The sequence below is a fragment of the Schistocerca nitens genome, chromosome 2, assembly GCF_023898315.1.
Source record: "Schistocerca nitens isolate TAMUIC-IGC-003100 chromosome 2, iqSchNite1.1, whole genome shotgun sequence".
NCBI lineage: Eukaryota > Metazoa > Arthropoda > Insecta > Orthoptera > Acrididae > Schistocerca > Schistocerca nitens.
Window position 1 is genome coordinate 1,004,873,800 of NC_064615.1, and position 25,215 is coordinate 1,004,899,014.

At 39.2% G+C, this 25,215-nt stretch overlaps 1 protein-coding gene across 1 annotated transcript in view; it reads right to left on the reverse strand.

The window, feature by feature from the left end:
- LOC126237356 (mitochondrial uncoupling protein Bmcp) overlaps positions 1 to 25,215 on the reverse strand; it is a 126,690-nt gene that overhangs the window by 65,379 nt on the left and 36,096 nt on the right. The window contains exons 3-5 of the mRNA XM_049947422.1: positions 24,008 to 24,155; positions 23,652 to 23,919; positions 199 to 317 (exon numbers count right to left, since the gene is read on the reverse strand). Of these exons, the coding sequence (XP_049803379.1) occupies positions 199 to 317; positions 23,652 to 23,919; positions 24,008 to 24,155 (535 nt within the window). The remainder of the gene's footprint in view (positions 1 to 198; positions 318 to 23,651; positions 23,920 to 24,007; positions 24,156 to 25,215) is intronic.

Below are 25,215 nucleotides of genomic sequence, written 5' to 3' on the forward strand. Positions count from 1 at the left end.
TAGAAAAAGTAAAAAATAATTATTCAGAAGCTTTATACAGACTTAATATTTGTATTTCTCTTAAGTTGATTAAAGAATAAGATATACTTTTACAGAGTTAAAGACTGCACACCGTTAGCAACATGTAACAGTGAAAACAGGTGTGGAACATTAAGTTAGACCAACAAAAATTCAATAAAAATGATCATAAATACTTACATAAAGTGATTAGCAACATGATCGCCAAATGTTGTCATTAGGTGTTGTTTACAGAAGTCATAAACAGGCAATTCCACAGCCGCAATGACTGCTGCTCGTTGGGCTGTGGGTCCAACACCCTGGAAGATAAAGAGTGTGAAATATGATCTAAATAAAATGTTTGGGTACAAAATATTTCTGATGTAAGATGAGGGAACTATTACTCTCTAAGAAACATATAAATTATTATTCTGGAGTCATATAGTTTACTGCTCTCTCTCATTTTCTTGTTTGCTTAGGGTGTCTTATTTTATTGGCAAGGTGGCAGTGAAACAAAGGCAGAGTTTAAATGTTTCATCAATGATAAAACCATTCATGACAGTTCACAAGCTTGCGTGTGCAAATACAGTGGGGGAAACTTGCCCTGGCATTGTTAAAGGGACTATGCCACAATTCGCCTGAAGTAATTTAAGTAAAATACGGAGAATAAATCTATATCGGCAGACAGGCATTTGTACTCCACTCTTCTTAAATGTGAGTCAAGTGTCTTAACCACTGTGCCACCTCACAGGGTGTGATGTCACTAGAAATGAGCAATAACTTAGTTTGGGGGAAAAAACAAGTGGGGGTGGAGGAAGCAGATATGACTTTCTCAGAGAAACTCTCAATGTATAGCTAAACACAATCCCTAAATAGATAGAAATATATACTTTGGTGATCAAAAATCAGAAATGAGTGAAACTCAAGTTCAGTTTGTCAATGTGGTGACAATGTGCATATAACACTTTCTAATTATGAAGCAACAGGTAACTCGAGAAGAACATTAAATGCATTTCCAAATACCTGGCAAGTAGCAACAATATCTCAATATCTTATGCTATTATTAGACACTTATCAAATTTAAAATCTCCATACATTTTGAAACCAGCTTTTTTTCCTTCTTGATCTGTAAATCTTCACATGTAGTGTTTCCTGGATTTAACATCTTACAGATAAAGTGAGCACTCATTTGCAAGAGGATGAAGAAAGAAAAAAGCTGTGACCTTTTGTAAGCAATGTTCCAATAGTAGCCTGAACTGATTCACAAAAACCTCTAGCTGAGGTAACTAACTGGCGGGATGAGTAGGAAAGATGCATAAATCAGTGTTTCCTTCTCATCCCATCCAGTAAGTCTCTGCTGAGCCGGGTTCTGGGCGACTTTTCCAAAATCTATCCCTTTTCCTAGAACATTCCAGCCCTTTTTCTTCACCTCCCTTCCTTCCCCTTAAATCCTTCTGCCTGAAGAAGAAGCCATTGGCTTCAAAAGCTTGCCTAATTATAACCTTCTTTTATGTGTGTGTCCTGCCACTGCTTGGCGAGTAGATTTTGTATCTATCTAAAAATTAAGTGTATAATAGAAGGAAACATTCCACGTTCTATCGACGTGCCAGCGCTTTCGTTTGGTAAGTCACATCATCTTTGTTTAGATATAAAAATTAAGTGTGAAATATAAGACACAATATGCACTGAAAAGAGGCAAAAAGTTATCAGGTTTGATTCCACATGGGACTATGTGTATATACATGTGTTTCTAATGTTTTAACTCACATTTATTGCACTGAAGATGGGCACACAGTGACTGAAATCTAGATATGCAATAGAAATCATTTGCGATTGATTGCTACTGATTACTACTTGCAAAAAGGTGTGTTTCTAAAGATTAAAACCTCCTACAACGCTAAATTACTGTTGGATGTAATGTACACTGTTGTTCTGCACACTGAGTAATCACCTCAATTATCATGAACTTGTAAACTTACGCAAATGTACATTGCAGAGAATCACTATACAGCATACAAACAGGGAATTATTTAAGCAAGAATAACAGGTCATGTTACTGCTACTTGAGATATACTTTATATACTTCATATTCCTTTCCTGAAGAAGAGATTATTACAGACTGTAAAAACTTATTTATACTTAGTGTATAACTGATATTTCATGGAGTCAGTCGTTCCATACGGTTATTCCTAGCGTCCCCCCCCCCCCCCCCCCCTTATTTTCTTTTTCTTTTTTTTCCTCCACTGTTCACATGAATAGCTATGTTTGGCAATGCTTTGTTGTGCTACAATGGGGAACAGATATATATTTAATTTGATTGGCCTGAAAAGTGGTTGATTTGGGCGCACAGCAGGGAGGCGTGCTCATACTAAAATGAGCACGTGCACACACACACACACACACACACACACACACACACACACACACACACAGAGAGAGAGAGAGAGAGAGAGAGAGAGAGAGAGAGAGAGAGAGAGGTGAATTTCATCTGCAATTTCGTTTACAGGGTGTATACGTGGTCAAGGAAAAAAAATTCCCGGATTTTTCACGGTTAAAAACACACTTTTTCCCGGATGAAAATACACTTTTTCCATGTTACATGACAGTATACTCTTCCTCGGCACTGTAAAAGTCATCAATCCTTTGAATGTTTATGGTTTTATATACCGACGTAGAATTTCCCGCCACTTTAGAAAACGAAACTCGGGGAAAACATGTTTTGAAAGACCTATGATGTGCAGCAACATGTACGCTGCATATTTTCGTATTACGAAGGTATAAATTTCAATTCCACCAAATAACGCATGTCACTTTCCGAAGCATTGAAAATGAGATTGCCATGCGCTTTTGTAAGCGTCATAGCTCATTCACGTGATCTCAAGTGCGAATACACAAATAAGAAAAGTTAATGGCTTAAATTAATATACATAGCATTCACATATAATATTCGTCTCGAAGATTAATGAGTTGGAAGAGAAGCTAAGCTTCCACATATAATGTTGATCTTTTTTGTGCGTGTTGCACTTTAAGATACACATACAAATGTGGCAGTAAAATTTTTTAATAACGACGCAAATGTCTCATCTTCTGGCCTAGAAATACTTCTAAATGGTCGTCCTCAAAGAGTTGATTTTTAAATGAGAGTCAAACGCTTTGTGATTTAAGAAATTCATCGTACATTCTCGCACATAATTCATCTTGCGTAAAAGAAAATCTGCTTTGAATGTAACGCTTTTCAAACCACCATTCGCAATATTTTCCCGTGACCTGTTAGAAATAGGTTCGTTTCAGCAGTTGCAAGAAAGCACCAGATAACTGGCGCCACCATGCTTGCGCAGCTACAATGACATGTAAAACATTAAAAGATATTACATTATGTCATAAAAGACACAAGACATCAAAGGATACTTCAAGAGCGTCGGGATTTCGCGAACCATACTAAAGTGCATAATTCGGCTTAAAATGCACATCCGTATGTAAATTTTCTTGGAGTGCCAGTACTCATGTTTGCTTCTTTATTATAGTATAATGCCATACGTGCACTTGAAATGCAGCGAACAGTTGGTTCAAATGGCTCTGAGCACTATGCGACTTAACTTCTGAGGTCATCAGTCGCCTAGAACTTAGAACTAATTAAACCTAACTAAGCTAAGGACATCACACACATCCATGCCCGAGGCAGGATTCGAACCTGCGACCGTAGCGGTCGCTCGGTTCCAGACTGTAGCGCCTAGAACCGCACGGCCACTTCGGCCGGCGCAGCGAACAGTTGAGACTAGCCAATAGTGTGAAAGTAAACACTTTGTTTCAAATAAATTGACTTCCTCAGTAGAAAGGATTAATAAAAGCCGAATCTCTTTAGCAAACCAGCAAAAATAACTTCATTGTTCTGTAAGGCGATTAATACTTGACTGTCAAAGGCGGAAATAAAATCTGGAACTATTAACATATTTTATCCTGCCGTAATTATGCGAACGTATTTTAATTCATGTGATAGCTCCCGGCCACAAAAAGCTGTTTTGTTATCATTTAACGTCAGAGCAATAAACGGAGAGGAAACAACAAAATCACTGAACATAAACAGGTCACGTGGAGACGACCCACCTCCCCACCACAACTCGGACTGCTCTGTGCATCAGCCCGGGATCGACGATATTTCTGAACCGGGGCAATATTAAGTATTGGCGCCCAGCCACACTTCCGTAACCAGAAGCGGGAGAAGGTACTACTCATACACGACTCAACTGCGCATGCGCAAGAGCCTGCCCGCAAATTCTCAAACGAATCTAATTTAAACAGTTGTCACGTCACGCTCATCGGAGGCAATTTGTTGTTAAAAAGCATTGCATAGTGTTCCTAAAGCCTTTGACACACTTTACTGTTGGCAGACGCTTGTATGAGCACTATTTTGTTGTTGTATACGGCGCATTTCCTTTGCAACTTAAGTTTTTTTTTTTTTTTTTTTTTTTTTTTTGCAATATCATTCTGCAGTAGCGGGATACAATAATATTGTTTCTTACCAGTCAAAATCACTAAAATTTAACTGAAAAATAAAACAGTGAAAAATTCCTGGGTTTTACCCGGTTTTCTCCCGGATGGAAAAATTCCCGGGTTTTTCCCGGATCTCCCGGTTGACCCGGGTCATATACACCCTGGTTTAGCAGTGTGTAGCCAGAGTCAGCCCAAACAGATACTGCTCATCGTATCTTTCGTGCGACAACCAGGGTCAACTGAAAGTATCGATTTGTTTCCTCTTGCAAACAAAACAGCTTTTGCAGCAGAATTTTACATGTTCATTTGACAGAGTGGTCCCAAAAAATGGTCTCATAGGATATTCATTTTATTGGTATGTATTAACAGGGACAGTAAAATACTAAGAATAACTAGTACTCCATCAGTGACAGCTCTGTGCCCTGGGCAGCACTGACCACCACCATCATGCACCAGTGCAGCTCAGTAGTTGCTGGTTATTCTTAGTGTTTGACAGTCCCTGTTAATACACACTGATAAAGTTAGTATCAAAAATTCCATATAAAAAATAATTTTGTTTATGGTGAGAAACATGCTAATACTTTCCATTGACACTGGGTGTCACATGAAAGACATGATGCTCCATAATGAGATTTTCACTCTGCAGCGGAGTGTGCGCTGATATGAAACTTCCTGGCAGATTAAAACTGTGTGCCCGACCGAGACTCGAACTCGGGACCTTTGCCTTTCGCGGGCAAGTGCTCTACCAACTGAGCTACCGAAGCACGACTCACGGCCGGTACTCACAGCTTTACTTCTGCCAGTACCTCGTCTCCTACCTTCCGCAGGAGAGCTTCTGTAAAGTTTGGAAGGTAGGAGACGAGGTACTGGCAGAAGTAAAGCTGTGAGTACCGGCCGTGAGTCGTGCTTCGGTAGCTCAGTTGGTAGAGCACTTGCCCGCGAAAGGCAAAGGTCCCGAGTTCGAGTCTCGGTCGGGCACACAGTTTTAATCTGCCAGGAAGTTTCATGATGCTCCATATTTGTTTGGGCTGACTATTGCTACATATCGCAAAATAATAACAATAATTTGCAAATATCTTCTAAAACATCAGATGACTCTTAGGAGGGACATTGATTTATGAAGCCATGTTTACAGTTTGAAAACTTATAACAAAAAAGAAAGATTCAGTTGACCAATCTAAAATACTGCAATGGCTGGATGTGGCCAGCTGATCACTGTATTATAAGAGGATGAGCCATCCACTCTGCAACACACTACAACCTCTGGCCTAAACATTAAACTTGAGTCCAAATACTACACAAACGTTTGAAAATTTTACCACACTCTCATTATCAGCTAAAATGGAAAGTGGGTTACCACATAAAATTTCCTCCTGCCCTCTCATAAAAATATAAAATGTGCTCTGGTAAAATGTGGTGCCTCATGATCTGTAGGCCACAGGTAACACCGACTGGAGGCTCCTTTCGTCAGAGTATGAAGTCTGAGTCACTGGGCTGGGTCGTATTGGAGTGGGGGATGACTTCATTCCACTGAAGCTTTGTCATCATGAAGTAAGACACAGCCAGATGGTTGGCTTTAACAATAACAGCTGATTGTCCCTCAGTGCCAAGCACTCCTCATCTCACAACTGCATGGCTCTCTGGCTTGACAATGAGAAGCGTGTCTGCAAGGGAATTACGCAATGTGTCATACTGTGTTTGATCAGACATCCTGTATCATTTTTTTCTTTTCACATAGACACCTATTCCTTGATCCCTGGCATAATTTGTATAATTTCACACACAGTTCAAGCTGTAGAGGGAGAAATACCTTTATGGGCAGCTAAATCACCTCTGCCACACATTGCCTGTCTTTTCCATCCTGTGCTGGTGTGCCCAAAATGTTGACATTTTTAGGTGTACAAATCCTAATGTTCAAATGGATGAAACATGTTGCAATGTACTCTCATAAGTTAAACTACATTAAATGTTGCCATAATAATACAGAGTTATTATGGTACACTCTCCGAGAGATTTATCATTTAACAACCTGATTACTTGGGCAACCCTTGCTGTTTCGACTAGGAGGTATTTTGCAGCTATTTAAGTGATTTTAGTGACCGAAAAAGTCCCTCTATCCCTTCTTTTTTTGAAATAGAAAGGTGACATTATTTTCAGAAGTCCATCCCTCACTCTTAATAATAACAAATACATTGTTAACCATTGAATGTGGTCTGTAACTAATGTTATTTACAGTTATTACCCAGCAGACCACCCAAACTGCTGAGAGAATATAGACATTTTAGGACCCAATCACATCTGCTGAGCAGCTAGAGAACTAAAAAGAACGTGTATACAAAGCCTGTCTGGGTAAGCCTTATGCACTGAGTTGTGCTTGGGTCCCTGTAGGTTGCGCACTAATGGCTATATACCGTATTTACGCGAATCTAAGCCGCACTCGAATCTAAGGCGCACCTGAAAAATGAGACTCGAAATGAAGGAAAAAATTTTTTCCCGAATCTAAGCCGCACATGAAATTTGAGACTCGAAATTAAAGGGGAGAGAAAAGTTTTAGGTAGCACATCCAAATTGAAACAAAGTTGGTCCATTGTAATATGAGACACAATTTAGGTCGAATGAATGACTATACAGCTACAGTAGTTTGGTTCGAGTCGTAAGCTTAGCAGTTAAGCTTTACCAGGTAGCCATTGCTATGCGTCAGGCGCTCCGTCCGTATTTATACGGGTACCCTTCGTTTTTCACATGCTTCGTCTGGTTTGAATTGATTGCTTATTTTTCTTTGATCCGATAAGTGCCGTTCTCTTTGTTATATGTGTATACGTCACTCTAAGCTGAAAATGCATTACTATACTGTGTCATGCATTGTTTGTCGCATTCTGATAATGAGTGTTCACGACCTGTCGCCGCTCGTGGCAAGGCTTGCTTATGTGCGCGCTTCCGCTGCTTGCTTTCTTCGATAATGATCAACAAAAACCAAATAATAAACTGCGTATGATAGAAGATGTTCTGAACGAGAGTTTAGCGAAAATTTTTCTCCGTTTGAAAATCTTTGCAACGCCTCTTTAGTACATTACTTTCTGCACAGAAATTAGAGTCATCTTAGATTTAAAAATCTAGTCAATTGCCGTGCTTCATTTCTGACTGTATCACTATTAGGCATAAGAATAATACGATATAAACATGACATGATATGTGTATTCTTCCGCATTTCCTGTTGTCTCACTTGACTCACTCTTGTTTCGTAGTTTATTAGGCAGACAGGATTTAAATGAGATAGCAGCAAACACAAAAGAATACATGGCAAAATGTTTATATTCGTATTATTCTTATTTGTATTATGAGAATACTGCATGTGATTCACAATTCATAAAAGTTCCCATTAGCAACCATCTCTTCTCACAGGTAGGAAAAAATTCAGAACGTAGAATTGTCCATATTGACAAACATCGCAAACAGTCTTGCCAGTAGGATTTTCGTAGTTCATTGAAAAGCTGCTACATTCGAAGACGAACAATACTGAATTTGTATTTACTTCGTTGGATAATGTATTAAAATGCAGAGGTCGAAATTCGGGGCGTAGAAAAAAGCTAGTCTTCCACCTTTGTTTAAAAAAAAATTTTCTTTACTGACGTAGAGGTTTTGGCGCCTGCTTGCAAAGCATGCCTGTGTAGCGCTACATATATTCGATGGCAGAAGTTAGTTGTGGCGGCACCTACCAACATATTTCAGAACTTCTGCTTACTTTGCACTCGATTCTAAGCTGCAGGCGGTTTTTTGTATTACAAAAACCGCAAAAAAAGTGTGGCTTAGATTCGAGTAAATACGGTAACCTGGTTGGATGTTAATGACTATATAGGCTCAACAGCCATCCATCTCACTGGAAAGTAGCACACCTCAAAATTGAGGTTTTTTTCTTTTCTCCCCCCCCCCCCCCCCCTCTCCAATCCCAAGAGTTGTTTCTCCTAACACTCACACTTGAAATAATTATCAATCCTCACAGTTTGTTGTTAGTATAATTTACAGAAGTAGCCAGCTGTGGTTGCCCCTGCTTGTTAATGCATTAACTAGACTTGTTCCACGACCCTTCACGATAGGACTGCCGGAACATGATGTATGAATGAATGTACATGATTAAAATTCTATGAAGCTATTGCTCTACCAACACAGTTATATGGAAGTGAATCATGAGGTTGTGAACAGGAAGAAAGAAATGCATGTCTACAGATGGAGTTTTTAAAAAGTATCAAGGGGTGTAAACGAACAGATATAATCAGAAATGTGGTACCAGAAATTAAGTAAATACATGCAGTGTAAAAGAGGAGTTAGAAGAAGATAAGAGAAGATGAACTGAACAGCAACAAATAATGGATCCTGATTGACTACCCATAAAAATAAATACAAATCAAAAGGAACATAAGATGTAGGACAAAGGAAATGGGAACCATAACAGGTCGTAAACAACCTGAAATGGAATGCAAAGAAGAAAAGCACTTAACACGACAACACTTTCATAACAATCAGTGTGGTACATAGGAGGCAGGAAACTACAGTAGAGTACTGATTATCTGAAACAAATAGGGTGGAATGTGCTTGGCCAACAGATTTTTTGGCTACTGGATAACAGACTTTTTGCGTAGTATATCACAGGAGCTATATGAAACAAAGAAACTGTTATATTAAGCACAAAACTGTACACATTTTGTATTAAACATCTTACTAATGCGTAACTTATGTCTAACAGCAGCAAATGAAAGTTTACAACAAGAGGTCCTAAATTTTCTTTTTTCTCACAACAGAAAGACATTCTGTTGCTGCTAAATCTCCCATACAGTTAACAAACAGCTATTACACAGCATTACATTCTTCTTCATTTTATTGGCTTCATAGCCACTTCAGCACAATAATTGTGACTTTGCTTTTCCTGACTTGTAAGGATTTTGGCTATTTGGCCATTGATGACACTGACAATGATTTTTTCGTCTGCCAGTGAGTGACAGCCAGAATTATCAACACTGCATTCCAGTTAGTCCCTAACGGATTCTGTAGCTATTCCATTTTTCATAGCAATCATATTCTTTAATCAGATCAGCCAGTTACGATACAAAATGGGTGTTTGGTGGCTCTTCATGTGCAGTAAGAGATCCATCTAATAGAAGTAGATTAGTCCCACTTGTGATAGTATAGTGTCCTTGGTAGTAACTTAATCAGAACAATAAGCAGCAATGCATTTGCGAAGTAATATCTGAAGCTTTCAATGGCACCCTGGTTCACTGGTTCAAAAACTGAAGTATTGCTAAGAGGTAATGCTTAAATTTGAACGTTCTCTTTCCCCTGTGAAACAGAATTTGAAATGACTTCAGGTGTCATCACTAAACAACAAAACACTTCCACAGAATTTCTGGTCATAGGCTAATGCCTTTTGACTTCCCACATTAGGAATACTTAAGTCAGTGACATAGGAACTAAAGTGTCAAGAGATTTTAAAAACAGACCTATCTGTATGATGAAGATTCTAATCAAGATACAGATTCAAGCTTTTTGACTCAAATTTCATATTTATTTTGCATGTTTTGTGTTTGTGTTCTTTTATTAACAGTGAATTGTGTCTGTGTCTAAGTTCTGAATTATAATCTGTTTATCTTTACACAGGGAGAGCATATCTGCTTGGCACTGGCACTTGTTGAGAGGATCTGTAAGGTCTTGAGAGGTGAAGGGAAGCTTAATTAACATTATAGTTGGAAATTACAAAATTGTAGATGTTCTACTGTATAAAATCCACAATTCTGTGCTTTTCATATACAGTTATACAGATTTTCTACTAAACAGCAACAGAGGAGTCAATTAACATAATTGACCAACAGAGTTAATGCCAGGAAGGCTTAAAGAAAAGCCACAAGATACTGGAAACAGCACAACGGTATTCTGTAACATAAATTTTCTTGTTTTTTTAACTGCAGAAGTTTGCAAGAGGTAAAAAAAGAGAGTAGCTACCTCCAGATGAAGCAGCTGATGTGTCAGAACAACAATTACGTTTCTTCTTTGTTTAACACAACATAATCTTTCCAACCAAAATTTTTCATTGACAACGGTATATCCAGGATTGATAAAGACAACTACAGAGGCATCCCAGACACTAAATGCCAAGCTTAAGGTATGTAAAGAAAATATTACCCCTTGATAAAAACAACGACTGAAAGTCATGAATCTGAACATGGCACAGCTTAAGGTTTATGAAGAACACCTTCCTGTGAGGCCTGTGGTCAACAGTTCTAGTGGTCCTTTTAGTAAGATCATCCACAGATGCTTAAAATTTCTGAAAGGCACATTATATATTTCATTATCAATATTCTGTTCAAAATAGTTACAAACTGGCTACAAACATTCGTCATGTCCCTACAGCTAACACTGTGAAATTTGTATCCCTGTGTATCATTAACCTTTATACAAATATACCTACTGAGTTTGGATTCCGTAAAAATGTTGGAACATGTGAGGCAATACTGACCTTACGCCTTATCTTAGAAGAAAGATTAAGGAAAGGCAAACCTACTTTTCCAGCATTTGTAGACTTAGAGAAAGCTTTTCGCAATGCTGACTGGAATACTCTCTTTCAAATTCTAAAGGTGGCAGGGGTAAAATACAGGGAGCGAAAGGCTATTTACAATTTGTAAAGAAACCAGATGGCAGTTATAAGAGACGAGGGACATGAAAGGGAAGCAGTGTTTGGGAAGGGAGTGAGACAGGGTTGTAGCCTCTCCCCATTGTTATTCAATCTGTATATTGAGCAAGCAGTAAAGGAAACAAAAGAAAAATTCGGAGTAGGTATTAAAATCCATGGAGAAGAAATAAAAACTTTGAGGTTCGCCAATGACATTGTAATTCTATCAGAGACAGGAAAGGACTTGGAAGAGCAGTTGAACGGAATGGACAGTGTCTTGAAAGGAGGATATAAGATGAACATCAACAAAAGCAAAACGAGGATAATGGAATGTAGTCGAATTAAGTCGGGTGATGCTGAGGGAATTAGATTAGGAAATGAGACACTTAAAGTAGTAAAGGAGTTTTGCTATTTGGGGAGCAAAATAACTGATAATGGTCGAAGTAGAGAGGGTATAAAATGTAGACTGGCAATGGCAAGGAATGCGTTTATGAAGAAGAGGAATTTGTTAACATCGAGTATAGATTTAAGTGTCAGGAAGTCGTTTCTGAAAGTATTTGTATGGAGTGTAGCCATGTATGGAAGTGAAACATGGATGATAAATAGTTTGGACACGAAGAGAATAGAAGCTTTCGAAATGTGGTGCTACAGAAGATTGCTGAAGATTAGGTGGGTAGATCACGACTAATGAGTTTGTGGCACAACTTGACAAGAAGAAGGGACCGGCTGGTAGGGCATGTTCTGAGGCATCAAGGGATCACAAATTTATTGGAGGGCAGCGTGGAGGGTAAAAATCGTATAGGGAGACCAAAGAGATTAATACATTAAGCAGATTCAGAAGGATGTAGGTTGCAGTAACTACTGGGAGATGAAGCAGCTTGCACAGGATAGAATAGCATGGAGAGCTGCATCAAACCAGTCTTAGGACTGAAGACCACAACAACAACAACAACAACAACAACAACAACAAAAGGTATCCATGAGTTGCTAGACATTTCAAGTCAACATATATCCTCTATGGAAGCCCTTTTAACTCACTATACTATTTTATATTTTTACTTGCTTCTAGGGAAGTTATCTTGTTCCTTAGCTGGTTTCGTGACTTACATTAGCCCAGTGAGGGCACACATTTGAAAATAACCACATACTCACTTAATCCCATTTGTTTGAACATATTTTATTTCCCATAACTCTGTTACATTCTTCTACTTTACTTATTTGTTCAGTTTTTATGCATCACTTGTTAGCCTCATACCTTTCAATGTTATATGGTGTTTTATTCCCAGAGATGGCACTCATGTATTTTTACAACTTGTATGATTTTAGTTTACTGCACTGTTTTCATTCCCTTATTTTACTTATTCATTCATTTATGTGCCACTTTACTTTTGGACATTGTAAAGCTGCTTTGTTCCACCTGTTTCTACTGTACGCCCAGAGATGATGCTGATGTAATTTTACGAGCTTTACGATTTTAGTTTAAGCTTAGAGAGGGTAAACCATGTTTTATTGTACTATTTTCATTCCTTTAAATTTTAATGATTTTGGTGCATTATTTTAACATTGTACTTTTTGTGTTGTATGGAATTATAAAGGGATCCTCTTCCATTAGTTTGTAATGCATAGTACATGGCATACTGTCCTGTTCTTACTGTCATTGAATGGACTATACTTACAGCTGCACACGTATGATTTGCTTTCCATGGTTTAACCATCACTTATGGTATTATTGACTGTACATTAAAAAAAATTATACAGCTTTACTATTATTTAGCACCCCAGTAGAGGGCACCACATTGCTTTGACATCACATTTTCTTTCTTTTCAACCATGTAAGCAATGGCCTCAGTTCATGTAAGACTCCTGTATGCTGTACACCACACATTGTTTACAACGTGACACTTTGGAGAAATGTCGCCTATTGTTATATGATATGTCAAGGTGTGGTGCTTATGTTTGCACTTACAATATGTTGTCAACTGTCTTATATTTGTTCCTAATTCTCCTCTTCTGTAATTTTTAGCACAGAAAATGACTATGTAATAGTTGAAATATAGATCTGCTGTAATAAAGTGATGGATTTCACAGCCAACTGCTATTCTTTTCTCCATTGTCTAATCTTTCCAATGTCAATGTAAGACATCCAGCATACAAGTCTCTGCCATCTAAACAAAAATGTGAGATGCGCATGGTTAAACTGTGTTTGAAATATTTAGAAACTGCTGCTGACTTCACCTCCCTTTTCATCACTTTATTGCTCTTTCCCCTGTGTCAAATCCCCTCACATCATCTCAAAAAGTCTGGCTTGCTTTCCACTAACAAATAGAAAGAAAATAATGCAAAGAGTGTGAAGATATGGATGTTCTCCTGCCCTCTCCCTCATAATGTACAAAGAAGCACCTATACAACTTAATAATTTAGCTTAAATTACACACACACACACACACACACACATTTCATTATCAAGTAAAGTACAAAACATGTACAAGGTTAATTTATGAACTGGCAGTTCTTCCGAAAATTAAATGAGGACCTGGTAAAATACTGTTACCAAAAGTGGATACTATTCACATAATAAGGTGGCGTATCCAATATAAAAAATAAAAATGTGTGTTGGAAGACAATTTCCTATTGGCTGTCACCACTGCTCACCATGGAATCATTGCCTACACATACCTGAATGAGATACAGACTGGCTATAGATGACTGTTCTCTTCCAAGCATTTATTCTTCTGTAGTCAACTGACATTCCAACTTCAACTATGAATAAGGAAATAGGAGTTGGCTACAGCTCAACAAATGCCAAGTTTCCCTCAACCTTGTTTACTCTTCTGGCTAGTTAGTTTCTCTGAAATCACTATATGCCCTGGGACTAATCAGCATGACGCTTTCTGAGCCTATCATTTCACTAACACTCTAGATTATTTTTCTGCCAAGAACATTTTTACCCGGTTTTCATTTAGTTTTTTGTGCAATGGCTCTGATATGCTTATTTTAATGCCAATGCTTAATAAATGTCAGATCACAATGAGGACAAATCTGCCATATGGTCTGATCAAACAAGCTAGATATGTTCCCCATTCTGTATGTACTCTACTCAGTTACAGAGGCTCTCTGGCATTGGATCAGAGGGTTCATTAAAACTTCACAATATTTATTTAGATGAGACACTTTCTCCTCATTTCTGGATGTGATTTGGAGAACAGAAGATCAGAGTTTTATATTCTGTACATGAGAAGGTCACAAGAGATGAAGCACACCATCAATTTAGATGAGGACAGGGAAGGAAATAACCACGTGCTTTTGAAAGGAACCATTTTGCAATTTTTCTTAAACAAAAAGCAAGAGAATATAATCTGTACGACTGAACAGATCTGGACCTTATTTCCTAGAATGCAAGACAGTGCTTAAATACTGTGCAACTTCACACTCGGCAACAATGATTGCAGCTAGACAACTCAAGAAGGCATTAATCAAGACAGCAAAATAAATTACAAGTGCTGAATGGTGCTACTCAGACTGGCACCTGATAAAAGTTCTCTCAATTAAAAAGACAATGAAAATATGCTATCAGGTAGTTGACACAATTTTAGCACAGTATACTTCTGTGTTCAAATGATCAGTGTGCAGATGTGGTTAGCCTCTTTGACAGTACTCTCCTCCGATACGACACTCAAGTTTTAATACCAACATCTAATATAAGACCCAAGAGTCACAGATATATTTCTTATGTGTGGAAAAGAATGAACTTCATTAATGGAAATAGGGTACACATAATTTTTGTGCTAAGCAATATTTTTTGTATGACTAGAATTCATATAGGGTATGATCATACCATATCAAAGAAAAACTTTGTACTCCTATAGACTGGTAAAGGTACACCTACACACATCTACAGACTGTAATTAGAGCTATAAAGTTGAGTGCAAAAATAACAGATTAACTTACCTCTTGTAATACCATTACATTTTTTAGTTTTGAGTGGTTGAAAGCATTGTTCAGACTTTACTTTTACAGGTCAGTCCAGCACAGGAGTAGAATGCATGAAGCTGGCATATAGTGTAGATTATTGCTGGTATACATATCACAAAAGTTTAGTCCACTGGTACACCAAAACAAATTGTTACGCAAAGTCCATAAGAACCAGTTTTACTGAATGGATTGTGTACTGCAGTCTAATTAAACATTATTACAAGTAAGTATATATGAATAAGGATAGAAACCTGAAATTTGCAGTGTGTGTTGATCTTATACATTCAGCATCATTTAAGAAGAGATTTTTCTAAATTTAACCCTTACGGGAGTGAAATAGGGGATGAGAGGTTTTTTGAAAATATGACGCTATTAGGGTAACGTTGAAGCTAGACCTAAGAAATTGGTATTTGGTTTCTGGGCCACAAATAAAGAAATATGTATTTATGCATCTTTGGAAATTTAATCCCTCTGGAGGTGAAATAGTGGCAGATTTTTTTTTTTTAAATAAACCATTATTGAGGAAACTACTAAGGAATTTTAAAGTCTACATCTATGAACATTGGTATTTCACTTCTTGGTTAAAAATGAAAAAAAGCATGTGTTTCACTGTTTATGAGAATTCAGTCCCTAAGGGGGCCAGACTAATTCACTGCCTCATTATCATCCATCCCAAACCACTTAGGACAGACACTTGAAATTTGGACAGGGTAGAGATCTTGTACTGTAGGCATCGTTTATGGAATTGTTCAAAATTCCACTCCTAAGAGGGTGAAATAGGGGATGAATGGTTTTGAAAATATGTAGCTACTAAGGCAATTTTGAAGCTACACCTATAAAAATTGGTATTTTGTTTCATCAGATATAAAAAATAAGTTTCTCAGCATTTTTGGAAAATCTAGTAGGTGAAAGCTTTTTGAAAGTAAATTATTATTAAAGAGCTACTAGGGCATTTTAAAGCTACATCTATTAAAATTAGAATATGACTTATCCATCAGAAATAAAAAATAAAAGGTTCTATGAATATATTTCGTTACATTAGAAAAATTTGAAGCTAAATCTATTAAAATTGGTATTTCATTCCTCGGTTAGAAATAAAGAAATATTTGTTGAGGGATGGAAGCTTCTAAGGAATATCACCACAACAATGCAAATTCCTGATTAATAAAAACCTTGGACTCTAGTTATCACAATTGCTTTTTGGTCAGAAGTACATTTGGAAACGACCATGCTACTGTGGCCTTAATTACTGTGGAAAGTTTAGAAGATGGTGCAATTTGCAAACAACATAAAAATTCGATTAAAATAAAAAAACAGACCATACAGTTTACGTGAACGAAGCAGTGAGCACAAAGATAGCCAATACCACTCCAAAAGCTTCTTATGCACATCCTATAACCCATTTATAAGACAGACTGCTAGTTACCCTAAGTATGAAAAACTACAAAACGGTAACCAGTATCTCAGTATTAATTAGTTAAGGAAGTCATCATGAAACAGCAAAGAACAATCAAAATATCCACGGGTGTACTGCCGGTCTACAGTGTCCAACGGGCACAATATTTCGGCGATCATACATGTCGCCATCATCAGGTGAACTGACGGACTGAGCTCCTGTGAACGTGCCGGCACGGAGATCTGTACACTATGGCTGCTCAGGTGGAACTGGGTTCGGTCGCGGCGGCGGCGGATTTAAATACCCTCCGCCCGCGGCGCGCTCACTCCGCCGTCCGCGCCCCGCGCCACGGTCGCGCGGTGGAACAGATTGCGACGGCGTCTGAGATGACGTCGGTGTGATGGCTCCGTCCGCCGTGGTCGTCACAACTATACATTTGCTCGATTTACTCTTGATTAACCCAATCGCTGGTTCCCAAGCCTTGCTAAGATTATAGCCACAGTCACGATTTATGAGGTCGTCATTGGTGCGAATTTCGATGGCCTCTCTAACAACGCTGTCCCAGTATCTCGACGTCTGTACCAGAATCCTCGTGCGTTCATACTCCATAGCGTGATTTTCCGACAAACAATGTTCAGTGACCGCCGACTTGCTCGGATACATCAGTCGAGTGTGCCTCTGGTGTTCACGGCATCGATCCTCGACGGTACGCATCGTCTGACCAATATACGACTTGCCACATTGACACGGAATCTGGTACACGCCGGCCTTCCTCAAACCGAGGTCATCTTTGGCGCTCCCCACCAGTGCACGAGTTTTATTCGGAGGACAAAACACCGTTCCGACCCGGTGTTTCTTCAAAATGCGGGCGATCTTTCCCGAGAGTGCGCCTGTATATGGGATAAACGCAGTGCCTACCTCCTCCCTCGTGATTTCATCCATATCCACAGGTTGTGCTGTAGTGGTTGGGTGGAGAGCACGTTGAATCTGCCACTCTGAGTACCCATTTTTTCGAAATACAGTTCTCAGGTGTTCCAATTCCTGGGGTAGACTCTCTGCGTCAGAGATAGCGCGCGCCCTATGTACTAGAGTTTTAAGTACCCCATTCCTCTGTGAAGGGTGGTGGCAGCTGTCTGCGTGCAAATACAGATCAGTGTGCGTTGTCTTCCGATACACCCCATGGGCTACCCACCGGTGGTAGCGAATTTGTACATGGAGAACTTCGAGGAGGAAGCCCTGTCGTCATCCGAATGGAAACCTACTTGCTTTTTCCGTTACGTGGACAACACTTTCGTCATCTGGCCACATGGTATGGATAAACTCCTTGACTTCCTTACACATCTAAACTCCATACACCCCAACATCAAATTCACTATGGAGACTGCAACGGAGGGTAAACTACCTTTCCTTGACGTCTTGGTCAAGAGAAGGCCTGACGGCACCCTAGGTCATGGGGTGTATCGGAAGACAACGCACACTGATCTGTATTTGCACGCAGACAGCTGCCACCACCCTTCACAGAGGAATGGGGTACTTAAAACTCTAGTACATAGGGCGCGCACTATCTCTGACGCAGAGAGTCTACCCCAGGAATTGGAACACCTGAGAACTGTATTTCGAAAAAATGGGTACTCAGAGTGGCAGATTCAACGTGCTCTCCACCCAACCACTACAGCACAACCTGTGGATATGGATGAAATCACGAGGGAGGAGGTAGGCACTGCGTTTATCCCATATACAGGCGCACTCTCGGGAAAGATCGCCCGCATTTTGAAGAAACACCGGGTCGGAACGGTGTTTTTCCTCCGAATAAAACTCGTGCACTGGTGGGGAGCGCCAAAGATGACCTCGGTTTGAGGAAGGCCGGCGTGTACCAGATTCCGTGTCAATGTGGCAAGTCGTATATTGGTCAGACGATGCGTACCGTCGAGGATCGATGCCGTGAACACCAGAGGCACACTCGACTGATGTATCCGAGCAAGTCGGCGGTTGCTGAACATTGTTTGTCGGAAAATCACGCTATGGAGTATGAACGCACGAGGATTCTGGTACAGACGTCGAGATACTGGGACAGCGTTGTTAGAGAGGCCATCGAAATTCGCACCAATGACGACCTCATAAATCGTGACTGTGGCTATAATCTTAGCAAGGCTTGGGAACCAGCGATTGGGTTAATCAAGAGTAAATCGAGCAAATGTATAGTTGTGACGACCACGGCGGACGGAGCCATCACACCGACGTCATCTCAGACGCCGTCGCAATCTGTTCCACCGCGCGACCGTGGCGCGGGGCGCGGAAGGCGGAGTGAGCGCGCCGCGGGCGGAGGGTATTTAAATCCGCCGCCGCCGCGACCGAACCCAGTTCCACCTGAGCAGCCATAGTGTACAGATCTCCGTGCCGGCACGTTCACAGGAGCTCAGTCTGTCAGTTCACCTGATGATGGCGACATGTATGATCGCCGAAATATTGTGCCCGTTGGACACTGTAGACCGGCAGTACACCCGTGGATATTTTGATTATCAAATACGCCGGGAGAAACTCAAGAATCACAGCAAAGAACAAAATCTTAAGTGCACTTCATTTTCCCACAAAAAGGATTTTTTTGACTCAGCTAGTAAAGCATTACAATATAACACTTCAAGGAAATCTGTATCATGTTTTCATACTACTGTTGCAGCATACATACAATTATTTTCCTCAGGGTGAGTTGCAAAAATTGTTCCCACAGGAATGTGTGTAATGGTTTTATAAGCCAGAAAATCTAGAACAGTAGAGCACCTGCACAACTGACGCACCATGAGGAGCTGCTGCCAGGTGACAAGGGCAGCTACTCTGTCTCAGACGAGAGTCTAAGTACCTGTGGCCATCCTAATCCCCTCATGGTGGATGACATCATTGATCTTAATGTAATTAGGTCTTGCTGATCCATATACCACGCATCCATAGTGTAGTCAGAATTGTACAAAAGCTTTATAAACGGGAACAGACTCTGCTCCACAAGATATGTGACTAAGGTATTTTAATTAAAATGATCAGTGCCTCGAGGTACCTTGCCTTTAGGTCCCCCGAGTATAACAACAACACCAAATATGCATCCCAGAAACTTCACCACATCTTTGAAATTTAAAACTGTCCCCTCATTTACAGGTCAAGTATATTAAAAAAACTACACAAAACTACACAAGTAAGAGTATGACTCACACTCCAAGGATCCTGTGCAACTTAGTTATGTAGGCTTTTATAAATAGTTCATCCATCCCAGGGATCGAGAATCTTGACATTTTTTGCCTGTTATCGATATCAATACTGGCAAGATATCAGTCCCAGGAATTACAAGACTTTTTAAGTTTTAGATTTAAATTTTTTGTATAATTTCACATTCACTACTGTAATTTTCCTTTTATTTTATTAGTCTTGGAGTTATATTAACATTCTACACTAACTGGCAATGTATTGAATTTGTCTGCTCTCGTCCCTGTTGCAATAACTGATATAATTTGATGGGAGTCTCCAGGGGAGAGAGTCTCCAGAGAAGAGAATGTTACAGCCAACCATAGGGCTACTGCTGTCATGCAAATGCCAAATTGTTCTATGGTATGCTTCAATGGAATTTTATGAGAGGTTGCAATCTTATTCCAAACAATGGAAGTGCAATTCTGCATCAATTACCAGTATTACTTTGCTTTGAAATATTACAGACGCTATACGTGTCATAGGCACAGGCTACCAGGGGATGTCAGGCAGACAACAAAGTGATTCTATAAGGATTCCACTTTTACCAACTGAGGTACAAAACCCCAAAAAGTGATGAGAATGGTTTCTGTTGAAAATCTAAAATTGGCATAAGAAGCCCACTCTTACGTGTTAAGATGATCTAATGGCTTTGCACTTAACCCCTTTTATGTTTTTATTTATCCATGTGATATTTCTCTATCAATGGCAATGCTGGCAGTGATGGATGTTTTGGCATGCTGTTTGTTGCTCTCTGTGACATTCTTGGTTGTGGTGTGAATGCCCTCTTGGTGTCTTTGGTATTCTGTGCAATTGTTTTGCTTGTTACCAAAATGGAAACAGTTGCTGTTTTGCAACTACACTTGAAGTAACGTGTATTTTTGCTTACACTACAGGTCTGCATCTGCAGGACATGTCATCCATTATTACAGGTTCCCCCTGATGCAAATAACATTGTTAATGTCTGCAGATGCTATGCTTTTTGATTCAGCATAGGATATCCTCTTGATTATTTTGATCTCCTGCACCCACCTTTGGTCCTGAAATATTTTGCAGCTTTATTCCATACTCCCTGATCACCACCACCATTAACAAAGCATTCTGGAAGAGAAAAAGACTCCCACTTCACCATATCTACCATATCACACACTGCTGGCAGGCAAGAGTTCTGTGGCTGTTTCACTGAAATTTAAAGCATTGCAGCGGGTTAAAATCAAACAATGGAAAATCTAGGAAGGAATGTAACAATATTATGAGAAGGGAAGTTGCTGCTCATCATACAGCGGAGATGGTGAGTCACAGATAGGCACAACAAAAAAAAGACTTTCACAGTTAAAGCTTTCGGCCACTGGCCTTTGTCAACAATAGACACACACACACACACACACACACACACACACACACACACACACACACGACTACAGTCTCAGGCAACTGAAACCATGCTTTCAGTTGCCTGAGACAGCAGTCGTGTGTGTGTGTGTGTGTGTGTGTGTGTGTGTGTGTGTGTGTGTGTGCGTGTATTGTTGACAAAGGCCGAAAGCTTTAACAGTGAAAGTCTATTTGTTGTGCCTATTGTGACTCAGCATCCCCACTATATGGTGAGTAGCAACTTTCCTTCTCATAATATTATTGCAAAGGGGTTAGGAATATACGGCAACACTTTCAGTTCAAGGAATCGTGCCTTAATATACTCCAGTAAGTTCAGTGAGTCAAATATTGGAATAAAGGCATCAGTCTTTTGAAGCTTGCCATTGACACACTTCATCATGTTTTGTTATCTCTGTTACTCCCTCAAGGTATCATTCCATCAGTTAGTCTTTTGTCTACATATTCATAATATTATGTCAAGAAACCACACTTCTACTTGACTTACGGGTATTATGCTTTTTTACCACTAAAAGTAATTCCCCAACCTTCTTGCACTTAAGCAGCTGTTCAGCTTGTTTAGCACAGCTTGTTTTTGTTAATAACACCCATTTCCAAGCTGTTTTACTGATTCGAGTGATGTAGTGATTTACTCCAGTGCATGCTGAATATAAAAAAGGTGAGACATTAATTGCTGGTAATTACTTACCTTCAGGAGACTAAATGTTTACTGCTGCAGACAAAAAACACACACACACACACACACACACACACACACACACACACACACAGAACAAGTACAAGTGATGACATTATCCTAGCTTTTGAAACAGCTATATGCTTCCTTGGATAAGAGACAGGGATAGAGAAGTACAGAGTAGAAGGGAAAGACTGGTCATTCAGACTGCAGCATGAGAGGAACTCTCCTGTAGCGAGGAGGATGGACAAAGATATTCTCACTAAAGGTGGGTCCTTCTCATCATGGAGTCTGAGTGACCTGTCTTTCTGTTTTAACCTTCCCCATTCTATCCCCCTCTACTCCCCGACGAAGTATCTAGGAGTTCCAAAAGCTAAGATAATATCACCACTTTTACTTTTATGCGAGTATATTTCACCTTCTGGTGAAATACTGGCCAGATATTCTATCTCGTGTTTATTCACATATGGACATTATATATTATGATATGAGACAACACACTGCTGTGTTCAATTATATTGTTTACTACAATAGGCCTATTTCTGCATGACTGCCACCTTCAGGTCTATGGAAAGCATATAGTATGGTACAATATTTCAAATTTTGAAGCAGATAATTTAACTTTTATAGAATTGTGGTTGCTATGCACATCAGGCAGTCTTGATATCCGTATGACATCGATGTCTCAGTTGCTGTCACACTACTGCATAAGTATGCTCCTTTGGTATTGATGGAGCTACATTAGGTTATAAACTTTTGCTGGAGAAGATAGTTGTGAAGATGTTGAATTACAAGAGTTTATTTCATAATGATGTTACTTGACAACTGTAGTGGTAGTTGAGTCAGCGATGTTATGTGGTTACAGGCTGTTTGCTTCTATGGTGTTCTGTAGGTCATATCTTTCTTCTTACCAGCTACATTATACTGCTTATATGATTCACGTTTGTGTGGTTCTACATTCATTTTTTTTTTTTTTTTTTTTTAATGGTTATGCCAGATAGCATTGTAATGCACGACAATTTCCTGATGTTGTTTAATTTCACGGTAACATGATCTCTGATTTTCTTTTTCTACTCATCCAGAGTTTGGGACAATAACTTCAACAAAATTTTCTATGTACTGTTTCTGTTTCAAATCGATTTATACATTTCAACTTTCTTGAATGTAATTTTGTTTGTGTGAATATATTTCCATCTCTTTCAGAATATCCATTTCTGGTCCTCTTTGTGCGATGTATAAAACCTTGACAGCCTGTTCTACATAGCCCACGTGTGTCATTGTCTTCAAGTGGTGGAAGGAAGTTGATGGGTTACTGTCGTCCCCTCTAACGTTTTCTTGGTTGAATTTTCCTTAATTACATTTCAACACATCTGTACCAAGCTACTGTTCACATTTGTAGTAGAAAGTGTTGATTTTTCTGGAGGGCTAACATGTCGAGCTCCCTTTGAAGGTTGGGCGGCAGTGGGATCCACTTGACCATTGTAAGATTTTGAACATTGTTAATCATAAGCCAATTCTGTCCCACAACCAGCTAGAGGAGCTCAGGAAACCCAGGTTTGCCAAACCTGCACCCAGTCACCTGAGCTCGCTGAGTTGCTCACCATTTTCCATTACCCCAAGAGGCAGGTGTGTGGCTAATCAAATGTCACAGCCATTATGAGCATTATGCCCCTGTATTGGTCCTGATAGGAATCGCTAAGTAAAGTTAAACTCTATTTAGTAATTCTGAAAACATACAGCCAACCCTGATTAGAAAGCAGCACATCACACATTACAATTTTAGTTCTGTCTGCAGAGCCTTACAGTTTATGTTACTGGAAAAAGTGGGAAATAAAACTTACCCTCCACAGCCCACCAACTCCTTCATACCGATAAACTTCTTGGAAACAGTCAAGTAATCCTCTCTGGCCACCCAGCACTTGCATGCGCACCTTAAGTACATCTGTTGGATTGGCAATTGCACTGGAGACCATGCCTGCAATAACTGCACAACACACATTGACGGCAACGTCATCTTCCTTGCCTTGCGAAACAATGCGTTTCAACGAATAATACGTGCCAAATTTTATCGTGCCGTAGGTGGCTTGCCTTAGAACAGCGGGCCAAATACTGGAACAAGCAAAGCAGGAAACTAAATATGGTGGACAAGTTCACAAAAATTATTTAGAAAATAAACTTATTATCTGCACATGCTCACCCAGCGTATAATGCCCCAAAACCTTCTTTCTTTGTTATCTTACAAAAAGCATCAATCATTCCACGATACTTGAGCTCAGCATAGTTGCTATCAATTTTCTGCCCCTGAATTTGCAGACGAGTCTTCGTAGTATCAATTGGAAATGTACCTACGGATTACAATAATTGTCAATTTCATTATTCTGAATACTACAGATATAATTTTGTTCATATTACTGTATGTATGGGGCAGCACTGTAAGTCAAACTGATGGTTTTCCAATAGTGGTCTGTAACATTCACACAGTATATACACCAACACAAAGTGTATGAGAAGACAAACATGCATGACAGGACAGTTCTATAATAGTTATGGTTTAGGGCAGACTATTTCACTTTCACGGCATTCAATACAGATTGAAGTTTGTACGACAAGATTTAATCCACGCATGATTAACCATTAGGGTTAGTGATGCAGCTGACACTTTGCACCCTGCTTTAAATTTCTTAATGTATCAAATATGGTTTTCAAAATAATTAAAAAATTCCTAGATTGAAGCAATTAACAATAACATACTCTTTAGTCAGCAAATTAAAATGGTGCACTACCAATATGTGCTTTAAGAGTCACAGTACACTCATTAACATGAGACACTATGCATTAAACAACAAAATGCTGAACAGAATCACTACAATATTTGAGTTATGGAGCAATTACTCATTCAGTTCTTTGCACTCACCATGATTTTCCAATGTAAGAAAACCTAATTACATCTACCAAGTGAGGTAATATAATATAACACATCAAGGATACAGGTATGTAGGTAATCATCAAACTGGACAATGAATGCAAGGAGAAGGGATAGATTTACACAAGTTTTAAGATGTACTGGTACTGTATGTGACTGGAATGGAAATATTGCTTATGGAAATGAAGAAATAACATTTTCAAGAGAAATGGTCTGTAGCAAAATATCATTGCAAGTTAACAGACAACTATTAAAAGTGGTCGATTTATCTTCACTGTTATGCTCTGTACACTATTCAATCACAGTCAGACATTAAACTAAAATTGAAGCACTCTGATATTATGATTTTTAAAAATTATATTGAAGTGGTTTTTAATGTTAATCAGTAGCTTGAGCAACTCCTGACTGGCAATTTGGTAATTGGATATTCTCCTTCCTCCACATCCATGATCCTCATTGTTTGAACATAACTGAATACAACA